The sequence below is a fragment of the Martes martes genome, assembly GCF_963455335.1.
Source record: "Martes martes genome assembly, chromosome: 13".
Taxonomy (NCBI): Eukaryota; Metazoa; Chordata; class Mammalia; order Carnivora; family Mustelidae; genus Martes; species Martes martes.
This window is the reverse complement of record NC_137901.1, coordinates 74755310-74780091: the sequence shown is the minus strand read 5'-3', so window position 1 is coordinate 74780091 and position 24782 is coordinate 74755310. Positions and strand designations below refer to the sequence as shown.

General features: G+C 52.2%; 1 protein-coding gene across 1 annotated transcript in view; it reads left to right on the top strand.

Annotated features, from left to right (window-relative positions):
* FAM222A (family with sequence similarity 222 member A) overlaps positions 1 to 24782 on the top strand; it is a 54085-nt gene that overhangs the window by 10848 nt on the left and 18455 nt on the right. The window contains exon 2 of the mRNA XM_080822088.1: positions 19081 to 19208. Within this exon, the coding sequence (XP_080678214.1) occupies positions 19127 to 19208 (82 nt within the window). The 5' untranslated portion in view covers positions 19081 to 19126. The remainder of the gene's footprint in view (positions 1 to 19080; positions 19209 to 24782) is intronic.

Here is a 24782-nt window from a genome sequence, read left to right as displayed (position 1 = left end):
CAGACCAAGTTCATGGAGCTGGGACCGGAACATGGAGGTGTGACTGGCTGACCAAGTCCCTGATGCTCATGTTGTAGGTGAAGGAGGATAGGCCTGGAGCAGGGGTGGGATTGGGCCAAGGTCATGTGGCAAAGACAGAGTTGCCAGCGTCTGTGGGGTCCTTCCTACCCCATGTCATGAGATGAGGCACCTGAGGCCCCCCAGCCTCAGAGCCAGGTCAGCCAAAATCCCATGGTTCCTCCTTCCTCCACCCTCCCTCTGCTCCAGGTCTGCACCCAGGATCACCATGCCTGGGGGTTCCCCCATCAGCTTCTGAGCTGGGGGCTCAGTGTGTGTCTGCACCCAGGCCCCATACAGGGGACCTGGTGCCCCAGGCGTGGTACTTGGCACAGCCCTCCTGCAACAGGTAACAGGGGAAAGTGGGACCCCTGGGCCCCGGGCAAGCACAGCCTGGTCAGACCTCTGGCAGGAGCCCAGGCCAGGCACCAGGCAGCCCATTCCCCGCCCGGCAGTGATCACCAGCTCCCGTTGTAATCATTAAAACTATTAGAAGGAAATGTTCGCTTGAAGCAAATGTCAGGCGCCGAGTTGTGCTTTGTAAACGCTCACAATTAATGCCAATCAGGCCCGGAAAAAAGCCGGCCCGGAATCCTGTCTGTTTCGTCTCATTTGTCAGCTGGTGCCGCTCCATGTTGCACATTTTCATACAATTGCTATAAACATAAAAGGGAAACTCCACAGTGTTCCTGGGCGCCCGGATGGTGTACACTGACTTAATTACTTGGTATTCCGCTGCTCACTTGGCCGCCCCACGCAGGTCGGGGAGGGAGAAGGGGGACTTGGTGAAGCAGGGTGAGGGTTCCTGGGTGTCAACCAGGAGGATGGGTCAGGCTCCAGGCTCTGCTCTCCTGTCCCACTCTCCACTGGCCTTGCAGCCCACAGGCCCACTGAGCCGAGGACGCCTGTAAGATGGGGAAAAACTGCCATAATGTGTTTGCAGCATCCTCTAGCAGAAAAGGGGAGTCAGAGTCCAGCAAACTTGGCCTCGCACCCTGAGTTCTGCTCCTGGAATGATCCATTGGGGTTATTGCCCTCCTGTACACCAGGCACGTGTGGCTTGCCAGCTGGGCCTCCGTTTCCCCATCTGTGAGTTAGGCCTTATAGCTTGGTGATGAGGAGTTCAGGCGTACTTGGGCTGTGCCCCGGGCTGAGCATGCTGGGCAGCTTTGTTCCCACTGGGTTGTTGCTTGGGCCCTGCCCTTGTCCCCAGGGGGCCGGAGGAGTCTCACGGCCAGAAGTGGTGTGGGGATTTGGACCGGGCTCTCCAGGATCAAGAGCCTGTCGCCATTACACCACCTGGCTGCACCCTGTCACCATGCCAGTAGGGTTGAAAGGAGGTGATGGATCTAAAAGTCCTAGTGCACAGCCGGTGTTTTCATCAGGAGTAACTGGTGTCATCCACCCCCTGCAGGGGGGCTCAGGCAGGCAGGGGCACACCTGGCCTGAGGGTCAGCACCAAAATACGTGGGTCTTGGGGATGGAGGGGCCTACCACAGGTGCTGTGCCCCCTCCCACCCTGGGGGTTGGGCCCACCAGGCTCCCCACCCCCTCTCATTGCCTCTAATCTGGCCCTGAGGTGCTGACTGTGTGTTAGGCCGTGTATCACCTAACTGAGCCCTCAGTAGCCCTGAAAGTTGGTCATTGTCTCCATTGTACAGATGAGAAAATCAAGGTCCAGACCAATCTGAGATTACACAGCTATGGGCAGCTGGAGCCACGTTCAGGTTCTTCTCTCCGTTCAGGTTCTTCTCTCTGAAATCTTTTTCCCCTGCCTTCCTAGCTGCCTCCCCATCGTAGCCCGGATCTGAGGCCTTGCCACACACTAGGCACCCGCCCCGGGACCATTTTGAGCTCTCACTCCCTGCAGATGGGGTCTTCTAAGGCCAGGCTGGCTTGGTGGGGACACACCGGCCTTTGTGTAGGCTCGGGTAGGCCGGGGCCAGGCAGGGCCGCCAGCAGAGTGGGGAGAGGGCGGTGCGGCCCAGTCGGCCAAGGATAAATGCTCAGAGCAGGGGAATAGAGGCCCCTTTGTGTGGTGCTCACTGGGGGAGGGGATGCTGCCAGCTGCCACCCTGTGTGACCGGGGAGGCCCGAGCCCTCCACAGAGGTCTGCCGCCACCCCCAGGGGACTGGCCAGGGAGCCTGTCGTCTCCCCAGCTGCCACCTTCCACCATAATTTGCCTGCTCTTGTGTTCTGGAACCTTTGGCTGCCGGAGGAGCCAAGGGCAGTTGTTAACCTGGTTGCTGTAGGCCTACTGTGTGCACTCCAGCAACTCTGTGGGTAAAGGGCAGTAGTCCCATCACAGATGAAGACAGAGACTCAGAGAGGACAGGGGACTCACCATAGTCCCAGCTGCTCTCGGGGCCGGTATTTGGCCCATTTCAATGCCTTTTCTTTCTGTGGAGTTGCCCTTTGTGCCCCACTGGTTTTGGGTCCCGCGACCCAGGGCTGCGACTTGAGGTGCCCGTCTCTGTTGCCTACGTGGCTTCAGGAAGGCTGCCGGGTGCCTTTGTTCCCTGGGCAGGCACCAGACATCCATTCTGTCCCTCCATCCTGGCCAGGCTCCACGCTAACAGCTGTCATGTTAGTGGGGATTGAGGACAGGACCTTTTTTGAGGGCTGCCCTACCTGCTAAATTTCCTCTGACTCTCAGTGTCCTTAGCTTAAAAATGGGAATGGAATAGAACCCCTGTGGGGAGCACTGGGAGATGTGCTAGGACACGGGTGAAGGGCTGAGCTCAGAGCCTGTACCTGCTCAGGCTGCACGACCATGGCCTGGGCCCTCTGTCACCCCTGCCCCCTCCTGGGAGAGGCAAGAGGACAGGCTGAGGCAGTGTGCAGGGGCAGGCAGGTGGCGTAAGTCTTAGGAACATAAACACAAGGCAGGGACTCTCATGGCGGGGAGGGGGTTCCTGCTGCAGTCCCATTTACAGAAAGGCAGACTGAGGCTCTGGTAACTGAAGCGACTTGTCAAGAGTCCTGGGAACACAGGGAAGGTAGTTTCCCAGAAGGTCTAGCCCTTCGTCTCTTCCTGACCTCCACCCAGCCCACTGGGCAGCTGTCCGCTGTAGACACTGACCAAGTCCCCTCCGTGCTGTGGGAAGCCCAGAGCACTGACAGGCAGCCCCAAAGGCCACGTGGCTTCCCACGGCTTATCACAGCAACCTGGGACCTTTCGCACCCACCAGGCCATTCCCTCTTCTGTGCCTTTGTCAACACAAGGCTTCCACGGAGACTGCCTTCATTGTTCACCTTCCCAACACATACACACACACCCCGGCACAAACATCAAACATGCCTCCCTTCTCTGTAGAGTAAGTCCAGCTCTGCTCTCCCCTAGTAGTCTTCCTTCCCGGTGGGGCTTGGAGTCCCCGCACCCTGGGTCCCACACCCTGCCTCCTGCCATTGGCTCCCCACGCCTTTTCATCTCTCCCAGCTCTTCTGCCACAGTGTGGCGCATAGTAGGCTGTCAGTGAAGTCCAAGATAGAGATGCAGCCCTGACCTCAGACCCCTGGTCCCCGCCCAGTGGAAGAAAAGGATACAAAACAGACCAGAGACCAGGCTGCCTGTCCTGGGGTGGGATCAAGTGCAGGACACCCAGGGAGCAAGAAGCTCCCACCCCAGCCGACCCTCCTCTCCAGAAGGGAACCAACCAACCCTTCCACACCCTGACTCTGCTCCTGAAATCCCTGCAGTCTTATCTCTGTCCTCCCAAGGCCAAGGCCAGGCAGGGGTTTCATGGATGGAAAAAGAGCCTCGGGAAGACAGCTACTGGCTGAGACCACACAGCTCCTGAGGGCAGAGCCTTGGTCTCAGTGTCAGACAATGTGACCCGAAAGCCTGTGCCCTTCTCCAGGGTGGAACACTCAGGAGCCCACAGGGGCCGGCCAGGTGACATGAAGAACAAAGCAGCTGCTGCAGGGCCTTGTGGGAGTGCGGGCTCGGAGGCCCCAGAGCTGCCAGTTTTAGTTTGTTTGTTTTCAAGACCAGCCAGACAATGAGGATTTGGGGTGAAATTTTCATTTTTCTTTCATTTTTAATATTGGCAACCATGTCATAATTTTTTTTTTTTAAACGACAGCAAACAGGGCGGAGAAAAGATTTGTGGGTGGGATTTTGCACCCTTTGGGGATATGGTATTTTCTGGGCGGGGAGCATGCATTGGGCCCCAGGATGTCATGCCTTCTCCATCCCCAGCCAGCTAGAGCCCCCAGAACCCGGCCACAGCCCCATGCACCCCTCCAGACACCCCCAGATACCGCCTTCACTGCCAGAGGCAGGAGGCAGGGCCCAGAGCCCCACGAGGGCACCACCCAAATAGCTATAATCAGCAGCCTCGCCAAGACTTCAAACTCACCCAATTATCCTGTGAGGGAAAAAAAACACAAAATGAAAACAAATTAACATGTTTGCATAGAAGCTGCTGCGGCAACAGACACAGCCGTGTGCGCGCACACGCCAGCGCGTGTCCCAGCAAGGCCCTGAGCTGCCGCTGCCCCCTCCCCAGGGCCAGCACCCCTGCTCAGGCTGGGCCGGGCCAGTCTGTGGCCACTGCCCTGAGCCAAAATATGCCCTAGGCCCAGCAACCAGATTGTCCCCGAACCTGATGAGGCACGTCTCGGTCCACCAGCTTTCAGGTTTTTTTTCTTTTTCTTTCCTTCCCCCCCCCCCAATTTAATAAACACGTGAAATTCACCGTGTGCCCAAATTCAACCTCATTGTCCTGTGCCCTTTCTTTCAGATGGGGAAATAAGCCCAGAGAGGTTAGTTGGCCTGCCCAAGGCTGCACAGCCACTTGAGTGGGAGAGCTGGGATTTGAATCCAGACAGGCCAGCTCCAGAGTCCTAGCATAATCACCACACCTCCTCTGTGGCTCCCCGTGGTCTGCGGGTGGTGAGCTGAGCCCTCAGCCTGGCTGTCAAGACCACCACCCCTGCCCCATGTTCTCTTAGATGGAGGGGCCGCGGGTGGGGTGGTCATGATTGTGGAGCCAAATGGGTATGGGTTCCAATTCCTGTTCACAAGGCCTTTATTGGATGGCTTTGGGCAAGTGGTTCCACCTTGCTCTCTGCCTTAGTTTACCCTCCCAGAAGATTGGGATAATAAGAGTCTCTACCTCAGGAGGGTTAGGAAGATTCACTGGGTGAACAACTACCTCTGGCATCTGCCTGTGGGGTGGGGTTCCCCCACCGGCTCATCGAGCTCTCTAAGCCTGTCGTGTATCTCTGTGCTCCATGTGGCTCCCGAGCATACCATCAAGGGGCTGAGATGCTCCCCCTTGCTCCTGGGGCAACCCTTCTTCCCTGGGCTCTCTTGAAGCTCCATCTGGCCGGGGTCTGGATTGCAAGGCGTGTACCTGATCATCCCCTCTGCGTCTGGGTCTCTAGGTCCCCGCAGCCAAGCACCGAAGGTGGGGCTCAGGCAAGGTTTTATTTTTTTATTTTTTAAAGATTTTATTTATTTATTTGACAGACAGAGATCACAAGTAGGCAGAGAAGCAGGCAGAGAGAGAGGAGGAAGCAGGCTCCCTGCTGAGCAGAGAGTCCGATGCGGGGCTCCATCCCAGGACCCTGGGATCATGACCTGAGCCAAAGGCAGAGGTTTTAACTCACTGGGCGCATGTGGGGCTTGTCCCTGGGAGTTGAGGATAAACTGTGCTGGAAGGAGTTGGGCTTTAGGTCTTGGAGGTCAAGGGTCCCCAGGCCAGGGCTGCACGTACCTCCCTGGTCCCCTTGCCCTGCTCTGCATGGCCATGGACAAATCCCTTCACCTCTTTGAAACCACTTGCTGTCATCTCTGGCCCTTGACAGTGAAAGCTGAGGGCGGACGTGGCCAGCGCCATGGGCCACCGCGGAGTGCGGGATTTCAAGGAGCTAGGAGGGCCCCACTGAGGAAGTGACCATACTCCATGTAGACGTCATCCAGCTTAGTCCTCACCATGGCCAGGTGACAGAGCTGCTGTTTCTAGCCCTGTTTTTCACATGGCGAAACTAAGGCCCTCAAGGGACCTGGTCACTTCCTCAAGCAGGGCCTGCTGGAAGTGGCAGAGTCAGGGGTCTGGGTTTGTGCCTTGGCCTTCCCGCATACTGCTGATCAGGGGCTAAAGGAGGCAGCACCTTCCAGCCTGGAGGATGAGGCCCAGTAGGATGCCATTGTGGTGGTGGTGGTGGTGGTGGAAGGCTAGCTTCATGGTACTCAGGGCAGCCCCTTTGGAATCAGCCTCTCGGCCTACAGTCATGCCCACTACTCAGGCCCAGGGTGGTGTCCAGGGGAGGTGACGCAGAGCCCCTCACAGGAGTGGCCCATGGGACACTGGATGCCCACTTAGAATCCCAGCCTTCCCTTGGCATGGCTCTGCCATGGGCTTCAGGGTGCAGCAGACCTGCCTTCACGTCCACATCTGACCGGTTGGCCTGGGCCTCTCTGAGCCTCTGCTTGCCCCTGGAGAATGGGAGGCATGGCTCTGCCTGTACCTCTCAGGATGGGCTCGAGGCTGGGTGAAGCAGCCCCCTGCCCAGACCTCATGAGGAAGGAGCCCTTCCCCTCCCCCCCTTCCAGAAGCTTCCCAGCCCTGGAGCCTCCATGACATCCCCGAGGGTGGAGCTCCTGTTGCTGCCCAGCCCACATCCCACTCACCCACCCACATTGTCGAACACCCACATTGTCGAACACCCACTTGGTTCTCCAGGGTCCCCTGTGTTCCAGATGTGTGGAGGGGTTGATAGGACTGAAGAGGTAGGTATGCTGTGCAGTGAAATGAGGGAAAGGTGCCAGGGGCCAGGGCAGGTGACCGGAGAGGGGAGCTGTGAGAGCACGTGAGCCCTGGGCCACGCAGTGGTCAAGGAGGAGAGGCCCAGTGCGTCTCTCGTTCAAGGGGATGTACTGAGCATCTCCTGTGTTCCTGGCTTTGGTGTAACAAGAGCCTAGAAATGGGCCCCTGAGGCCCCAGGCTCCACCGTTTCCAAGCTGTGCACCTCTGGGCAAGCCACAGTCTCTCCCAGGACTCAGTCTTCCCGATAGGGCAGTGTAGAGTGTCACCGAAGATGACATTCAGTACTAAGTGGTTGAGAGCCTGGGAGTTGCATACTGGGGGTTCATTGCCCCCCAACTCTTGGGGGGAGGGTAAGAGCTGGTTCCTGTGGCTGTCGGGGACCTATGTATGGCTGGGGGCTAGGGGGGTATAAGAAGTAGGAAGAATGTGAAAGGCATCTTTTGGTATCTGGAAACAAGTCCAATGAAGAAAAAATTCACAGCATCCAGCTGCCCAGAGCTCAGCACTTGGTCTCATGCTGAGGACTTTGTTCCCAGGTGTTGGGCATTTGGGCAGTGTCTGATTTCACCTTGTAGAAGTGACTGTCCTGGTCAGGTGGGGCTGGTGTGAGTACCTGGTTGGACAAAGCCAAGGCCAAGCCTGGCCCAGAGGAAGGGCCCAGTCTGCGCTAAGCCTGTCGTGGGCCCCACACCGATGGGCACATTCCGGCCTCAGCTTCTGGGAGCCACCTGCCCGCCTGCCCAGCAGCCCATTGTCTGGCATGTGGGGGCTCAGAGCAGCCGTTGTTCCGCACACATCTGATCCTGTCTTTTCCACATCAGATCATTTGTAACCGTCACCAGGCAATCGGGCCTGTCGCTGATTCAATCTCGGCTTTGTGCTGTCACAGCTGTTTTTCCGCGCTGGGCTGATTTTGAAAGGAGGCCCATCTTCTAGGCCTGCTCTTTAGAAGCTGGAGGAGGGGGTGGGGGTCTTTATGTGTGTGTCTGTGGGTGTGTGTGTGTTTGTGCATATCCGCCCCCCTCCCAGCAACCCCCCCCTACACACACATGCAAGCCTCTGCCTTTCCTCACCGAGAGTAGAATTTGGAATGAGGTGCACAGACAAGGGCCCTGGGGCCCCACCCCCATTCCCTACCACCTGTGCGCCCCAGTGGGCACACACAGCAGAGTCTGTGTTCTGGTAGAGGAGACAGATGCTAAACTATTCATCAATAAGGTCATTTTGGAGTGGTAATGACAAGGAAGGAACTACAGCCAGTGATGGGATAGTGGCTGGAGCAGTCAAGGAGGACCTCTTGGAGGAGGTGATGTTTGAGTTGAGGTGTGAATGAGGAGTTAGAGCTGGCATGGAGAGTGCTACCCCTTCTGAACTGAGATGTCCTAGAAGAGTAAAATCTACCCCAGCTTTCAAAGACTTAGTGTGGAAAAAAAAATCTCACTAGTCACTTTTTTTTTTAATATAAGTCATTCTTTTTTTTTTTTTTTAAGATTTTATTTATTTATTTGACAGGCAGAGATCACAAGTAGGCAGAGAGGCAGGCAGAGAGCAAGGAGGAAGCAGGCTCCCTGCTGAGCAGAGAGCCCAATGCAGGACTTGATCCCAGGACCCTGGGATCATGACCTGAGCCAAAGGCAGAGGCTTTAACCCACTGAGCCACCCAGGCGCCCCTCACGAGTCACTTTTAAATATTGATTATATGCTGAAATGATACTATTTTGGACATATTAGATTACATAAGATATGTCAGTAGACATGATTTTCCAGGGCGCCTGGTTGGCTCAGTCGGGAGAGCCTGTGTCTCTTGACCTCAGTGCTGTGAGTTCAAGCCCCACATTGGGCTTTTAAAAAAACAAACAAAAGAGTAATTTCTCTTGTGGTTACTAGAAAACTTGTAATTACATTATATTTCTACCTGAGAGCCCTGGGGTGGAATATTTAGGTGGAGACAAAATTGTAAGTGCAAAGGTCCTGAGATGAGACCAAGGTCGACCTGTTGGAAGGTCAGGGTAAGCAAAGGCAGAGGGACAGTGTGGGCACCAAGTGGGGAGGGGGTTCACACACAGCCATAGAGGATATTGTTAGAAATGCTGTGGGAACCAGCGGGGGAGTTTTGAGTGGAGAAGGAAGTGAGTTCCACGTGGAAGCCCAGCCTGGCCCCTGCAGGGTAGAGAATAGCATGAAGTGGCCCCGGGACCTTGGGACATGATGAGGCACGTGATCAGAGCAGCAGTCTGTTGTGGAAAAGTTGCAGGAAGGACCTGCTAGAGGGCTGCCTGGACCATACGTGCTTTCTTCGCTGCTAGATTTCAAAGCTTCTGGGCTTTCTCCTGCCCCTGCCTCTCCCTCTACCCATCTCCACCTTCCCAGGCCACTGTCTCTTCCCTGTCTCTTCCTGCTCCCTCACGGCCAAGAATTTAGAGTACTTCCAGCTCCTTGCCTCCAGGAGACCTGTGGTTGAAATCCCTTTCCAAAAAGTTACCTAAACACACACACACACACACACACACACACAGAGAAGGGATGCATGATTACTGTAGAAAAATTAGAAGTAGGGGCGCCTGGATGGCTCAGTGGGTTAAAGCCTCTGCCTTCGGCTCAGGTCATGATCTCAGGGTCTTGGGATCGAGCCCCGCATTGGGCTCTCTGCTCAACAGGGAGCCTGCTTCCCCTCTCTCTCTCTGCCTGCCTCTCTGCCTACTTGTGATCTCTGTCTGTCAAATAAATAAATAAAATCTTTAAAAAAAAAAAAAGAAAAGAAAAGAAAAATTAGAAGTAGAAACGCAAAGAAGAGTCAGTCTCCCTAGAGATAAATACAGTCCCACTGCCAGCCTGGGGCAGAGCTGGGATTTGAACCCAGGTGGTCTGACCCTAGCATCCCACTGCTAGGATCATGGTTCCCTGCGGATAGATGATGGGGGCTTAGAGACGCTGCGCCGCCACCTCCAGCCCAGCTCACAGGAAAGGACACCTGGCCCACAAACAAGCAGGGCTTGGCTCTGGGGAGTTAACATGTATAATAAATAGTATTGTTTCCTGTCCTGCTTTCCCACCCCGTCCCAAAGGCTCTACTCATTTCTCTTCTAGCCTGATCCTCTGAAGCATCTGTTGATCCTTGGCTCCTGGCTCAGACCAGCCCTCCCCTCAGCCCATCCCCCAACCTGGGCTTCTCTCTCCTGGTGTCTTAAGCCTGCCTTCCTGCCCTGGGCCCAGTTTTCTTCCGTTCCTCTCTGCCCTTGGGGTCTAAGTCTGGCCTAGGCCCACCTCTTCTACTGGGATTCCCTGCCCCCTCCAGCAACTAACTGCCTGTCCTGCGGCCCTGGACAACCCCAGTCCCCGGCCACTATTTCCTCATGGGTGCACAGACCATAGTGATCCTCTCTTTCTCTGTGTTGTGGGGTGGGCTAAATGAGGTGATGTCTGGAAAGTGCTGAGCCCATGGGAACACTAAAAATAAAAACCAGCTCCTATTATTGCTCTGATTATTAGATTTTCTCCTTCCCTGTTGCTGGGTTAACCCTGAACTGTAGGGTGTAAGAACCTGGGGAGTGCAGCCGGGGGATAAGTGAAAGGATGGGTGGGAGCACACAGTATCATTTTGGTCTCCACTTGTATGTTTCTCCTCCTCAAAGCTTCTATGACCTCCAGCAAAAAAACTGGGTTGGGACATTTCTGCTGATGACATCAGTATATTGATGCCCAGCTTCACCCCTTGGCTGGAAGGTGACAAGGGAGATCTGGCTGTCACTTAAGCCCAGGCCAGAACTAAGGGAAGAATGAGTGACTTATACAATCACACCATTCCCCCCATACTTCCTGTTTTGGGATCTGGCTCTCAGGGAGGGGAAGCTGGATGGGAGTGCCTGAGATTGGACTGCTGGGCTTCCCGAAGGCTCGCTTTCTTGAGCACGAGCCCTGCCCCTAGTGCTCACCCCTCTCACTCCCTAGGTGCTCCTGGGTGGCCCTTGGTTCTGGGAGAGGGCTCACCGGGTCTGATGCCAGTGGCAGCTGCCACCTTAACCCATCGTGAGAGAGAGCAGTTTTCAACCCCTCCTATGAGCCCTCCGCCCACCCAGAACCTTCTCTTAACCCTTCCCTGCCTTGAGCCAGCACTTGTCCTCAGCAGGTGAATCTTGCCACCTTGCCATTGGGCTCCCTGCCCCAATTCCCTCTGCCCTGGTGACCCTGCTTGGCCTTAACATAGATGGGCTGCTCTTAGTAATTCATCAAGAGGGTTTCTTCTCCCTCCTGGAGCTGCTTCAAGTTCTTCACACTCCCTGATTTTTTTCAAGTCTTCGTAGCCTTGAGTGTGCCATCCTGTGCTTCAGACCCCTTCTCCCCCCATCTTTACCTGGCTGTTTACCACCTACCTGCTCGTGGTAATCGTAAACTGTACTAATAGCAGCTACCAGTTGGGCAGGCACTTCGATGACCCTGGCACCTTATTAGTACAATCCTTGGTACAACCCCTTATACAGTCTGTGGATATAACCCCCTCTTTTTGAGGAGGAAACTGAGTCTCAGAGCGACGTGCCCTGCGCATCAGGGATAAAAAGCTCAGACATGGGATCCAAAGACTGGAAGCTATTGTCAATCCTCCTTATGAGGGCAGGGGTCTGTCCTTTGACCGTGACACCCCTAGGCTAGGTAGGCTGGTCCCACCTTGGCTACGACTTAGTCTCCTTGCCTTGTAATTGCCCCTGATGCCCCCTCCACGCTGTCAGGGTCTGTCACTGTCTCAGCCTCTCACACACAGTAGGTGCTTAATTTATCACATCTCCAGAGGCTGGAGTGCTGCTCAGGGCAAGTCCCCTCGCCACTGACGTCACTAGGCTCCCAAATTCCCCCCCCCCCCCCCCCCCGCCCCTTTATCCGGGCACATGCACAGGGAGCTGGCCCTGGTGCTGAAGTGCTCCAGGGAGCTGCCGCTGGGAACCTGTCACTGAGCCCTGCCTTGTGCTTCTGGCCCCTTCCTCCTCCAGGAGATGGTTTTCTGGGGGCCCACTGTGTACAGTCACTGGTCACAGCACTGTGAACCCACAGAGGAGAGATCAGAGAGAGCCACATGAGGAACTCCATTAGTTCGATTACTGATCAAACATTTATCAAGCACCATGTGTGTCTCTGAGAAGCCCTTGAGGGACCGAGCTTCAGTTGAAAGTCAAGGAGAATTTTGTGGGGCGGGTAGAGATTCAGGAAGGGCTTGCCGGCAGGCAGAAGGGATTCCACAGGCAAAGACCTGCAAGGATGATGGTAAGAAGCTCGTGCCCCCCCACCCAAGGACCCCAGCTGTGGCTGCCTGCTCTCTGGCTTTTGTGATTATTAGTTCACTTTTTGGTCTCTCCTGCTGGCCCAGAACTACCCGCATGTCTGGCTCCAGTGTCCTGCCCAGAGCTGGGCCCAGACTGAATGGAGAGTTTTCTCCCAGGCCCAGGGTTGGCATCTATCTCTGTGTGGTGAACAGAGGGAGCCAGGTATGCCTTGTGGCCAGATTTGCATTTTAGAGAGACCTCTGGCCCCGTGGGGGTAGGTATGGATATGGCACTAATCCTGGCAGTAGATGAGGCCTCCTGCTGAAGGGGGCAATGCCCCTCCATCCCAAGCTTTAAAAAGAGAGAGAGAGAGAAAATCCCATTCTGGTACTGAGGCCCAAATGGCAGTGGGGAAATAATCACTTTTCACAGACCCCTTATCCACAGCCCAGCCCTGCACCAGTTTAATCAGGAGTGGCAGTGTGACTTGAAGATTCTTGGGCTTGAGAGATCAGGAGAGGGGTTAAAGAAAATTACCCTCGCCTCCTCCATGCTAATGTAATCTCTAACCAGATCTGCCTAGCCGCAGCTCAAATTGCTTTTTAGATTAACATTTAATTATTAACAGGGTCCCCTGGAAGGCCTCAGGCTCAGAACAGGAATGGGGGAGGGGGCTGCAGGAGGAGGATGGGGGTGGGCTTCTACTCTGGCTGCCTTGAAAGACAGGGTGGGTTGGGGGGTGGCCAGAGGGAGGGAATCGGAAGGAATAGGGGAGACTGGGGTCGGGAAGGGAACAAGAAGAAGGGACAGCAGGAAAAAAGAAGGGAGGCAGCAGGACAGGGAGGCAGATGGAGTAAGGGAGAAGGAGAGAGGGAAGAGGAAGAAAGAGACACAGTGGAGCCTCCTGTTGTGGGGGAGGGGCTGTGTACCCAGACTCCTATGGTATAGCAGTCCTGGCCAGGTGCGGGTGATTTCCTGTCCCTCACTGTTTAGAGAGGAGGACTGTTCTTCCTGAGGCTTTGTGCTGGCCTGGCTTGTGGTGCTGGGGACTATCACAGAAAAGTGTCCCAGGGCCACAGAGCAGGATCTGACTCCAGCTCTCCCAGGCTCCCAATCCAGTGCTCATCCTCTGCCCCAGCCACTGGGCCTCCCATCACCACTTCACATTGTTCCCCACACTTGGAGGTCAGACTCTGTGGCCAGGGCAGGGGGAAGAACAAGGCTTCCTGTCCCTCCGGGAGGGATCAGGGTGAGAACTGTGGCAGCCCCTCCCCCCTCCCCTGTGAAAGTTGTGGGGCCTTGAGGAATAGCATGGTCCTAACCATCCACCCCAGCGCTTTATGTGAACTGCTGTATTTTTCCAGCTCCCTGACTCATCCCAACTCAAGCTTCTAAGTTCCTCAAGCACAGGCTGCACCCAGAACTCCCTCTGTGTGTCAACAGAGGTCCTAGCCTGCTGCCTTGCACATGGATTGTTTGAAAACCAAATCGTGAAACATCCCCTCATGTCCAAGCTGGAGGTCCCTCCCAGAAAATCCTCTGGGCTGTTCCCCATCATGATTCAGTGAGGGAAACAGAGTCAGGGAGGGACTGAGACTTTCCCCAAGTCACTGAGCCAGTCAGAGCCCTGGTGCGGGCAGGTGCCACCCAGAGGCGTCCAGGGCTGGCTCTCCCCAGTGAAATCCTACTCCCACTAGACCTTGGGAAGGGCCTGGCATGACCTTCTGCTGCAAGCCACAGCCAGTCTTTGGCCTTGGGTAGAGCCAGCGAGGCCAGAGTCAGCAGCTCCAGGAGTGTGGAAGGCCAGGCTCTGGAAGTGTAGCTCTGGCTTTCATGAGGTCACAGCCTCACCCTGCTGTGGAGCCCAAGCACGTCTTCATACTCTGTCCTGCTCTAGGGCCAGCGTAGCCTGGCAAGGGGCAGATCGTGGACCTGCAGGATGCATGAGGGAGCGTTCTGCCCACCTGCCACTTTCGGGAAATAGCAGCTGGAGGGAGAAGCCAGGAAAGTCCTTTTTTCTTTTCTTTTCTTTTTTTTTTTTTTTAAGACTTTATTTGTTTTTTGAGAGAGAGCTTGAGTCCAGGAGTAGGGGGAGGGGCAGAAGGAGAAGCAGACTCCCCACTGAGCAGGGAGCTGACATGAGGCTCAATCCCAGGACCCCTGGACCCCAGAATCATGACCTGAGCCCAAGGCAGACACTTAACTGACTGTGCCACCCACATGCCCAGGAAAGTTCATTTTCAGTGGGTTGGATTTGGGAGTGGACAGTCAGTTCTTACTGGATGTTCTCTTTGGCAGGACATCCTTTTTTTTTCCTTTAAAGATTTTATTTATTAGTTGACCACACAAACAGGAGGAGTGGCAGGCAGAGGGAGAGGGAGAAGCAGACCTCAGGGATTGGCAGGACGTTCTTACCAATTTTTGTACAGGGCCCATGGCACAGGGATGGCTCTCAAAGTATGCTCAGGGAGTGTTTGCTGCCTGAATGAATGAGTGAGTGAGTGAGTGGGTGGGTAAATGACAGCCACCTCAGAACGGTTCTCCCAGAGGCAGGGTCTGCGATTTATTCCTCTTGGTATTGTTCTGCCCAACACAGGCCTCACACGCTGTGCTCCGTGAATGTTTATGGGATGAGTAAGCGGCCTCCTGGGAGCCCCTCCTTCTCCTTCCCCTCCTCACCTCCCTCCCTGTGATCCTAGCCCGTGTTGGAGCAGAATCAAAGTGGATTTGGGCACTGGGGAGAAGCAGGCCTTAGCCTCCGCTCCTTCCTCTCCAGCTGCCCAGGAGCTGGGGCCTGCGGGCAACCCCCCCATCATGATGGAGCCAAGTGTGGGGGCTGCACGTGTGTGAGGCTTAGAGTGCGGTCTCTCTTTGGGGTGACACTTAAAAGCTGTGTGACCTCGCGCAGATTACTTCCCTTCTCTGTGACCATTTCCTAATCTGTGAAATGGGGCTAACCACAGAACCCACAGAGGCTGCTAGGGAGTGGCAGTGAGGGGTAACGGACAGGAAGCACGTGGGAGGCGGCCCAGAGGGAACGTTCGGTAAATGGGCAGGGCTCTTTTTTTTTTTTTAAGATTTTATTTATTTATTTGGCAGAGAGAGATCACAAGTAGGCAGAGAGACAGACAGAGAGAGGGGGGGGAAGCAGGCTCCCCGCTGAGCACAGAGCCCGATGCGGGGCTCGATCCCAGGACCGTGGGACCATGACCCGAGCCGAAGGCAGAGGCTTTAATTCACTGAGCCACCCAGGCAAATGGGCAGGGCTCTTATTAGTGCTAATGTGTGTGGTTATTGGTGAGCTCCCCCTCCCTGCTGGCTGGGGGCTTCCTGAGGGCCCCTGCAGCCAGACAGGCAGGGAGAGATGACAAAAGGCAGGGAGGGCCAAAGGCCCCAATTCCCTGTTCTTTTAATAAAAATAAAGACAGCCTTTAGACATCCTCTATGTATTGTTTTGCCGAGGCAAGTCGCACAGACTCTATTCCTCCTCGGACTGGGAAAGTTCCTTCCTTTCTTTCCCCTCCCCTGTCACATTTCCTTTATCTAAATCCTCAGCCATGAAAGGGCATATCGACAGCTGGGGGCGTTATCTGGTGGAGGGGACCTTTTCCTAGAGGTGCCTCTGAGATAAGACGTCTTATCAGCCCCCACGTCAGGAATGATGCCAAAGCATTCTAATCATTGAGGCTTGCGACATTTTCTCCCTCCCTCTCCCCCCCCCCTTTTTTTTATTAAAGTCACAAAAGACCTTGGGCTTATAAACAGCCTGATTTGCAGATAGGGTTTCAAAATGAGCAGTGTTCCCAGGACGGTCCCTGGTGGAGGGGCAGGGGTGGGGGGGCTGGTCATGAGGCAGAGTGGGGCCTCAGAGGAGCTGGCTTTCTGCAGATGGGATGATGCCAAGCAGGGAGGGGTGCACGTGGGTTCACGGGAAGAACAAGAGTGTTTTAGGCGCCTGCCTCATTCCTGTCCCCAGCTTGCTGTGTGGCCTTGTGCAGGATGCTTGGCTTCTCTGGGCCCTGGTCACTTCATCTGACAATAACTGATTCATTGATTCAGCCAGTCATTCAACACCTATTTATTAAATGATTACTCTTTGCCAGGCACTGGGAGAAAGAGACAAATAAGACATGGTCCTTGCCCCTGAGAAACTCACAGTCCAGTGGAGAGAGACAGACATGAAAATTGGCAATTACAACTTGGTGTGATTAGGACTGTGGAGGGGGGGATGCCCAGGGGAGGGACAGCTGAGCCAGAGTCTGACTTAAAATGGACTGAGGTCGTGGTGCTCTGGGCAGAGGACCAGCACAGGCAAAGGTTTGGAGGTGTGGGGCAGCCAGTTGGAGGGAGGGCTAAGAGAGCTGGCCAGGACGGGCGGGTGGTGTGGGGGGATAGGCAAAGAATGTTGGGCCTGTTATGGGGTTAGAGAGGGCCTCTGTCCTGTTGTAGCTGGTTGGGATGCTGTGGGAACTGTTTGTAACCTGCTCATCACCGTGCTGGGCTGGTTCCTGTCCCTTCCCACGGTGACCCCCCACCTGCCCAAGAAGCAAGGCACAGGGTTCCTGGGAAAATGAGCAGTGAACTGGGATTAGAGGCACAGAGAGAAAAACTCCTCGCCTTCCAGTAGAGATGGTCTCTTGGGCTGTGGGGCCTCCAGAAGCAAGGCTGAGGTGATCCAGCCTGTTTGTACTGAGCTGAGTGGATGCTGTCCCTTCCAGGGGGATCCTCTATCGCCCCCTGAGCTGATGACCTCTTGGCTTCCTGAACTGCTTAGGCATCCATCAGCATTCTGAAAACCAGAGCCCCACTGAGAGGGCAACTGATGGGGTCCAGAGAGGCCCAAGATTAGGCAGCCTGCCCCTTACCCCCGACAACTACAGTCCCAATCCTGCCCCATTCAGCTGCAAAGCATGTGTGACCCATGGGAGTTGCAGGAGCGGACCTGGACAGGGGCTGGGCTTCTTGGGCCCCTGGCACACAGTGAAAGGATCTGCAGGGGGAGAGGGGCCTGCTGGGCATGGTAAGGATGCTGGTGGGTAATGACCTGGGAGGGATAAGGGAGCCTCTACTTACAAGAGGAGGGTAGTAGCTCCCCTGGGGTCCCATGGTTGGCCCTGGGGCAAGGGTCTATAGGTCCCAGGTTTCCAGCCCAGCCTGGGGGGCTGCCCAGTGGTGAGGGAGCAGGCTCATCTAGCCACTGCCTGCTGGGTGGCCCTGGGCGGGGTGCTGCCTCTCTCAGGCTTGGGTTTCCCCATCTGTGGATGAAGAGGACTTTCACGTTCAGGAGGACGGCAGTGGGCGCCCACCTCGGGAGACGAGTGGAGTGCACGTGGACGGCGTCCTGCCTGCATGTCCCCAGCTGTCCTAGTGAGGCAGTGTGAGTGTGCGGCTCTGTCCTAGAGGGCCCGGGTCCCCTGTCCCCTAGGAGCGGTGCCTCCTTCCCGCTGTCAAGGGCTTTCATCCCTGCAATAAAGCCCACTTCATTCCCTTTTTAAACTGTATAATTTCTGCCTGATTGTAATGGCATATTTTAAAATTACCAGAAATCAAAGCCGGGAAGTGGATACTGCAGCTCTGCCTGCCTTAAGGCTGGCAACTGGGGGGTAGGGAGGGGGATATGAACTGCCTCCCCTCCCCCACCCACCCCCTACTTTTTTTTCTTTTTCTTTTTCTTTTTTTTTTTTTGAGACAGTAATAGGAGAAAATTGGTTTTGAAACTGAATAAAAGTCCCTTTCAGAGTAAATCATTTCTTTCAGGGTACCTTTGCTGAAAGTAAAATAGAGCATAATGAAAGGTGGTTACGTGATTGTCTTTCATTTACCGAGGGGCCAGGACAGACAGGAGGCTGCAACCGTCTCGGGGAAATTCAAGATTGGAATAATTGCGCCGTAACAAGGAGCTTGTTGTGAAATTAGTATCTTAAGAAAGTAGTGAAAAAAGGCTTTTCCTCATGAATACTTCATTATTAGAAGAAAGCAGCAGAATTTAAGGGCTCCAGACACCTGTTTAGTATTAAATAACTCCCTTTCTTCCCCTTAAACACCCCCCCCCACCCTGTCTTTCTTCCTTTTTTTAAGAACTGGCGGGAGGATTGAGCTGGCCCAGCTTGGCTACTCAGGACACCAGTGGGGGTGGGGTGAGGTCAGGAGGTTGGGGGGGGGCCGGGGTCAGCTCGGTGGATGCCAGGGGTGTCTGGCTGCTGGCTCCTAACTAGGACAAGAAGAAGGGAGGGGCCTTGCAGAGAAACCCACCCTTCCCTCTTCATGGCCTCCAGGGCAGGCCCCACCTGGCCTGTGTTCACCCTGCCCATCAGGGCCTCTGTGTTCTGGGAACCCTGGTGGCCCTGGGGACCTGGGCTCAGGGCTCAGGCTCAGCACTGGTCAGGGTTGGAGACTGCACATTCTCCCAGGAATGCCGTCCTGGACGTCTCCCCCTGGGGTGCTGTGAGAATGCCTCAGGACTCTTCAGTACACTGGAACACCCAGGCGCCCACTGGCCCCCCCACCCCGGCCCCCGTGTCGCTTCCAGCGGTGACCACATGGGGTCTTTGCTCTCCATGATCTCAAAACTGAAGAGCAGGGACAGACCCACTCCCAGGTGGGGACAAGAGGGCCACAGGCCACCCCTGGCTGGAAGGGCAACCTGCTGAGGAAACAGGGAGGGGGTGAGGATCTAACCAGGCCTGGCGGCATCAGGGAAGCCCCTTGGAGGAGGTGACCCACCGGTCTGTTCTACACAACCCCCCGCACCGCCCCCTGTGACATGGTGGAAATCCACCACCTGAGATCTAGGTTCTTTTCCTTTCTTTCCTTTAATGCCTCCAGGCCTCAGCGTTCTCCTCTGTCAGATAAGGGAAAGGGGGCATCTGCTTTGAAAGTCTCCGATGTTCTACCGGGTAGTGGGGAGGCTGCTGGAAGCAACTGCCAGCCGGGGGACATGGGAGGCGGGCACGGAGCAGCCCGAGTGACAAGCATCTCATCTCCCTCCTCACAGGGACCCTGCTGCACAGTGTGCCCCACCGCGGGCCCCCAGCTCAGCCATGCTGGCCTGTCTCCAGAGGACCCAGAACCCACCAGGCCAGCACCTGGCCTGCCCGAGCAAGAGCCTGGATCTGCGCAAGTGTGAGTGCACAGCCTCCCCAGCCCCTGTCCCTGTCCCCTTCTTCTGCCCCCTGAGTCCATGGTCGGGGGTGGGGGGAGAGTGCTCTTTCCCGGATGCACCCAGCTCTTCCCACCTCAGGCCTCTGTGGGGCAGATCCCAGCAGGAATCGTCCACCCACCACCACCCTGTCCAGAGCTCTCTGTGTTCTAGGCCTTTGCCTGTGCTGTACCCCCTCCCCAATAATGGCACCCACCCTTTGGCGGGGTGGGTGACTCCTACATGGTGTGACCTCCTCCCCAGGAGCCCCCTGCCTGGGACCCCATGATGCCCCGTGTCTGTCTCACTCACCATGATTTTCTGGTGCTATTGGGAGAGAGGAGGACGATGCAGAAGCACATAGTCCTGAGTGGGATCCCAGTGCAGGGCCTGATCTGCTGTGTGATCTTGGGCATGTCTTTCCCCGCTCTGGGTCTTGCGTTTTCAGTGTGTCAAATTACGGAGCTGGACAAGGTGATCTCCAAGGGGTTGTCTTCCTTGACCCTCTAGGACAGGAAGACCAAACTCTGATCCGATTTTTTTTAGCCATCATGGGGTCTTTTTTTTTTTTTTTTTTTTTTAATTTGAAGTCCTTGGAAACATTTGAAAACAGGGAGATTTGCCTAATAACCTAGATTTCTAATGTCTCTTGGGAAAAAAAAAAAATCAGAGGATCTGGTAACATAGGCCCGGGTTCCTGAACTACAGCTCTCAGTTAGAAATGAACAATTATTGTCTCTTCAAAGGGGACAGCTCTGGGGACACCTAGGTGGTCAGTTAAGTGTCCAACTCTTGATTTCAGCTCAGGTCATGATCTCAGGGTTATGATCTCAGTGTTGTGAGCCCCATGTCCGGCTCCATGCTGGGTGTGTTGGAGTCTGCTTAAGATTCATTCCCCACCCCCCACCCCCCCACCCTCCCCGCTCATGCGCATGTGCTGTCGCCCTCTTTTTAAGTGTAAGGGGACAGCTGTCTCCCTGTTGGCTCTGTCCTATAGCCCAGGATTGGTTGCCATTCATCATTGTGCTTACGCTGTGGCTCTTTTTCCTTTCTTAATAGGTGTTTACCTTTTTTTTTTTTTTTCTAGATTTTACTTATTTGAGTATTTTACTTATTTAAGTATTTTACTTGAGGTTTTTTTTTTTTTTTTTTAGATTTTACTTATTTGAGAGAGAGAGCACAAACAGGTGGAGGGGCAGAGGGAGAAACAGACTCACTGCTGAGCAGGGAGCCCGATGTGGGGCTGGATCCCAGGACCCTGGGATCATGACCTGAGCCAAAGGCAGCCGCTTAACGACTGAGCCACCCAGGTGCCCGCCTGCCTTTGTAATTTTGATAGATGTAGTCTGACTGATATCTTCAGATGACTCTGGGTGAGATAGTCTGTTTGCCCACCCCCTCACCATCACAGCATGGTATCACACTTCTAGGCTTGGTCACCTCATCAGTGAAAGTAGGATCACAGTGCAGTTTTAAATTAAGTTTAACATGAATGAGGATGAATATCTTTTCATGTTGGAGCCATTTGTTTTATCTTTGAACTTATTCATCTCCTTAGTCCATTTTTTTAGTTGGGTAGTTTTTGTCCTCATTGAATTACAGGAGCTCTTTGTATATGATGGAATTAGACCTCTGTCTGTCATCTGAATTACATATGGTTTCCCAACTCACCATTTGTCTTTGATTCTGCCGTTTGTCTTTGTGAAGTGAAATCTGTATTTCCTTTTAGGGCCTGTGGATTTTGGGTCATGGATTTTAGAATGTCTCCTTCCTCATGCTGAGATTTTTTTTTTTTTTTAAGTTCCCCAGGGTTTCTTCTAGTTTTTGTTTTAAATACAGAGTATAGGGGTGCTGGGTGGCTCAGTTGTTGGATGTCTGCCTTCAGCTCAGGTCATGATCCCGGGGTCCTGGGATCGAGCCCTGCATCAGGCTCCCTACTTGATAGGAAGCCTGCTTCTCCCTCTCCCACTCCCCCTGCTTCTGTTCCCTCTCTTGCTATGTCTCTCTCTGTCAAATAAATAAAAAATTTAAAAAATAAAAATAAATAAATACATGGTATAAAAAGTAAGGTATAGATCCAAGCATACTCAAGTCATTAGGGCGATGGTGTTTTAATTGTTACAGAGTTGTTACAGAGAATTTTAACAACTTTACTGAAATAGAATTCACATGCCATAAAACCCACCCATGTGATTTATACAATTAATGGTTTTTAGTATATTTACAGAATTTTGCAACCATCACCCCAGTCAATTTTGGAAAATTCTTATCACCTGAGGAAGAAACCTCTTATCTACCAGCAGTCACTCTCCAACTCCTCACTCCCCTTCTTCTTTCCTAACAAGGGAACCCTATAGCATGTGGTCTTTTGCAACTGGCTTCTTTTACTTAGCGGCGTGTTTTCAAGGTTCATTTGCATTGTAGCATGTACACAACACCTTTTACTATATGGTGGTGCTTGTTGTTCCTTGTTGGGCCCCTACCCTAAATTTCTAGAAATGGAAATTGGCTATTTATTTTTCTGACCGAACTGTAGAATCAGCTCATTTGGGTAAGAACAAAAGTCCTGTTTTATTTTATTTTTCTTTTCTGGGATCACATGGAAATTTATAATTCAGGAAGAAATTATTTTTTTATGTCGATGCCTTCCAGGGCCATGAGAAACCCTCGGTTTGTTCCAACTTTTTTGTGTCCCTGGGAATGTTGTAATATTCGCTTCACCTAGATCCGTGCACATTTTAAAAGTTTAATTCTGGATAGTTACCCCTTTTTTGGGCTAGTCTTTTCTTCCTGAAGTGGAGGTTATTTCCATAAAAGCTATTAACTCCTGCCCCTTTACTGAATTCTTTTATTGTTTTTTTTTTTTAAGATTTTATTTATTTATTTGACAGAGAGAGATCACAGTAGACAGAGAGGCAGGCAGAGAGAGAGAGAGGGAAGCAGGCTCCCCGCTGAGCAGAGAGCCCGATGCGGGACTCGATCCCAGGACCCTGAGATCGTGACCTGAGCTGAAGGCAGTGGCTTAACCCACTGAGCCACCCAGGCGCCCTGAATTCTTTTATTGTTTGTAATGGTTTTTCCATTTGGTTTCTTAGATTTTCCAGTTACACTGTTTTCGTGTGCATGTACTTCGGAGGTTTTATACCTTAATTTCTTTGTCTTAATAGTGTTGGCTGCGATCCTTGCAACAGTGAAAAATAATGGTGCTGATAATGGACACGCTTGCTTCATTCCTGACTCTAATGAGAAGCTTTTAAGATGTCCCTATCATGCAAAGTGCTGGTTTCAGGGATGGATGTTTTATCAGGTTAAATAAGTGTCCTTGTATTCCTGTTTTATTAAGAATTTTTTAAAAATTAAGAATGGAAGCTGCAGCTTACCAAATCCCTTTTCAGTGTCTGTGAAGACGATTGTAGGTTTTTTTCCTTTAATCTTTTAATAGGAATAATGACAGCGATCCCTTAACATCAAACTATCCTTGCATTCCTGGTCGAATCCCACTCGCTCATGGTGAATATTTCAGTACACTGCTGGATTGGCTTGGCTGCCTACGGGTTTTGCTATAATTTCATCTGTGAGATTAGTCTTCAGTTTTTTGGAACACATTTTTGCTGGGTTTCACGATCACTGTTAGGCTTGCCTTGTAAAGAAAATGGAGGCTTCCCTCCTTTCTCTATGCAGTTGTGACAGTTTAAGTAGAAGTGGATTATCTGTTCTTTAAAGATTAGCTGATCCTCCATGAAACAGGCTGGGCCAGTGCCTTTCTTTGGGGTGGGAGAGTAGCTCTTTGATTCTTCTGTAATAATTGATCTTCTGTAATAATTGATCTGTTATCATTGTTCTACAGCTTCTTGAATGAGTTTAGTAAATTATGTCTGTCTAGAAAAGTATTCATTTTGTCCAGTTGTTAAATTTACTTTCATGAGGTTGAACAAATTAATTTACTGTTCTTTTAAATGATGATTTCATCCTTTTTCTTGTGTATTTTGTACTTTCCTCCCCCACCCCATCCCCATTTTTCTTGATTAGGTTAGCTAAGAGGTCACCAACCTCCCCTCCCCCAAAGATCTATCTTTAGGATTTATTTATTAGTAATTACCCTTTCCTGGCTTCTAATTCACTAATTTATATTTTTATTAAGGTCTTCTTTGTACTTTTCTTCTTAAAAAATGAGTTAGAAGCTTAATTCTTGCTACTGATAAATAAGAAAAAAGGAATTATTAAGGCTATGAATTCTCTGAGCACTGCTTTAGTTGTACCCTACAGGTCCTAATAGAAGGTTTTGTTTTGTTTTGTTTTGTTTTTTAAGATTTATTTATTTATTTACTTGAAAGAGAGAGAGAGAAATCACAAGTAGGCAGAGAGGCAGACAGAGATGGGGAAGCAAGCTCCCCGCTGAGCAGAGAGCCTGATGCGGGACTCAATCCCAGGACCCTGAGATCATGACCTGAGCCAAAGGCAGAGGCTTAATCCACTGAGCCCTAATAGAAGGCATTTTTATCATTATTTTTAAAATCTCTTATAATTTGGTTTTGATTTCTTCTTTGACCTAAGGCTCATTTGAATTCCACCTGTCCATTCCGGTAGTAGGTGATTTTGTAATTAATTATTTCTGCAATGCATTATGATCAGAGAATGTTGTCCATAATTTCCACTTTTTTGGACTTAAATTTTTCTTTGTGATGTAATCAGTTTTTGTGAGTTTTATGACTTTTCAAATGGGGCTTGAAAAGAAGTGTGGCTATATTGGGGATTCAGAGCTTGGTGTATTTCAATTATGTCTCCCCCATTAATTATGTTGGTTATGTCTTCTGTATCCTTGCTTACCTGTCATGGATGGAGAAATGAATTAGACACCTACTACTCATGTGTTCCCAGTCTGTTTCTTCTTGCAGCATGTACAGGTGTGGCATTCTGCATGGTGATGCAATGTCCTTTAACACACAGATAGTAATCTTTTAACTCTTTGTAGTGAATTGCATCTTTCTTTGCCATATTTAATACAACGGTAATTTCTGCTTTTTTAATTCACATTTTCCTTGAAACTTTACTAGTCCTTTCCTTTCAGCCTTTCTGAATTACTTGGTTTAGACATGACTCATATACCATAGAGTTGGATTAAGCTTTGTGAGACAATCTGAATGGCTTTTTAAAATTTTTTGAATGTTTTAAGCCATTTACATTTATTGATATGACAGGTGTCTGATCTATTTTGTGCTTTATTTTAATTGCTTTGAAAAGTCTTATCTCGGGGTGCCTGGGTGGCTCCCTTGGTTAAGCACCTGCCTTCAGCTCAGGTCATGATCTGAGACTGAGCCCTGTGTCAGGCTCCCTGCTCACTGGGGAGTCTGCTTCTCTTGCTCAGTCTCTTTCTCTCAAATAAAATATTTTTAAAAAGTCTTTCTCTATGTGATCTGTGCTTTTTGTGTACCTACTGATCATACAGAAGGTTGTCCTTGTTCTAGTGCTGTAACTTCAAATAATACCCTGATATTTATTTTTTCGGAACAGTATCTATTACTATCCCTAAAAAAAACAAAATTATGAAATCGATATAT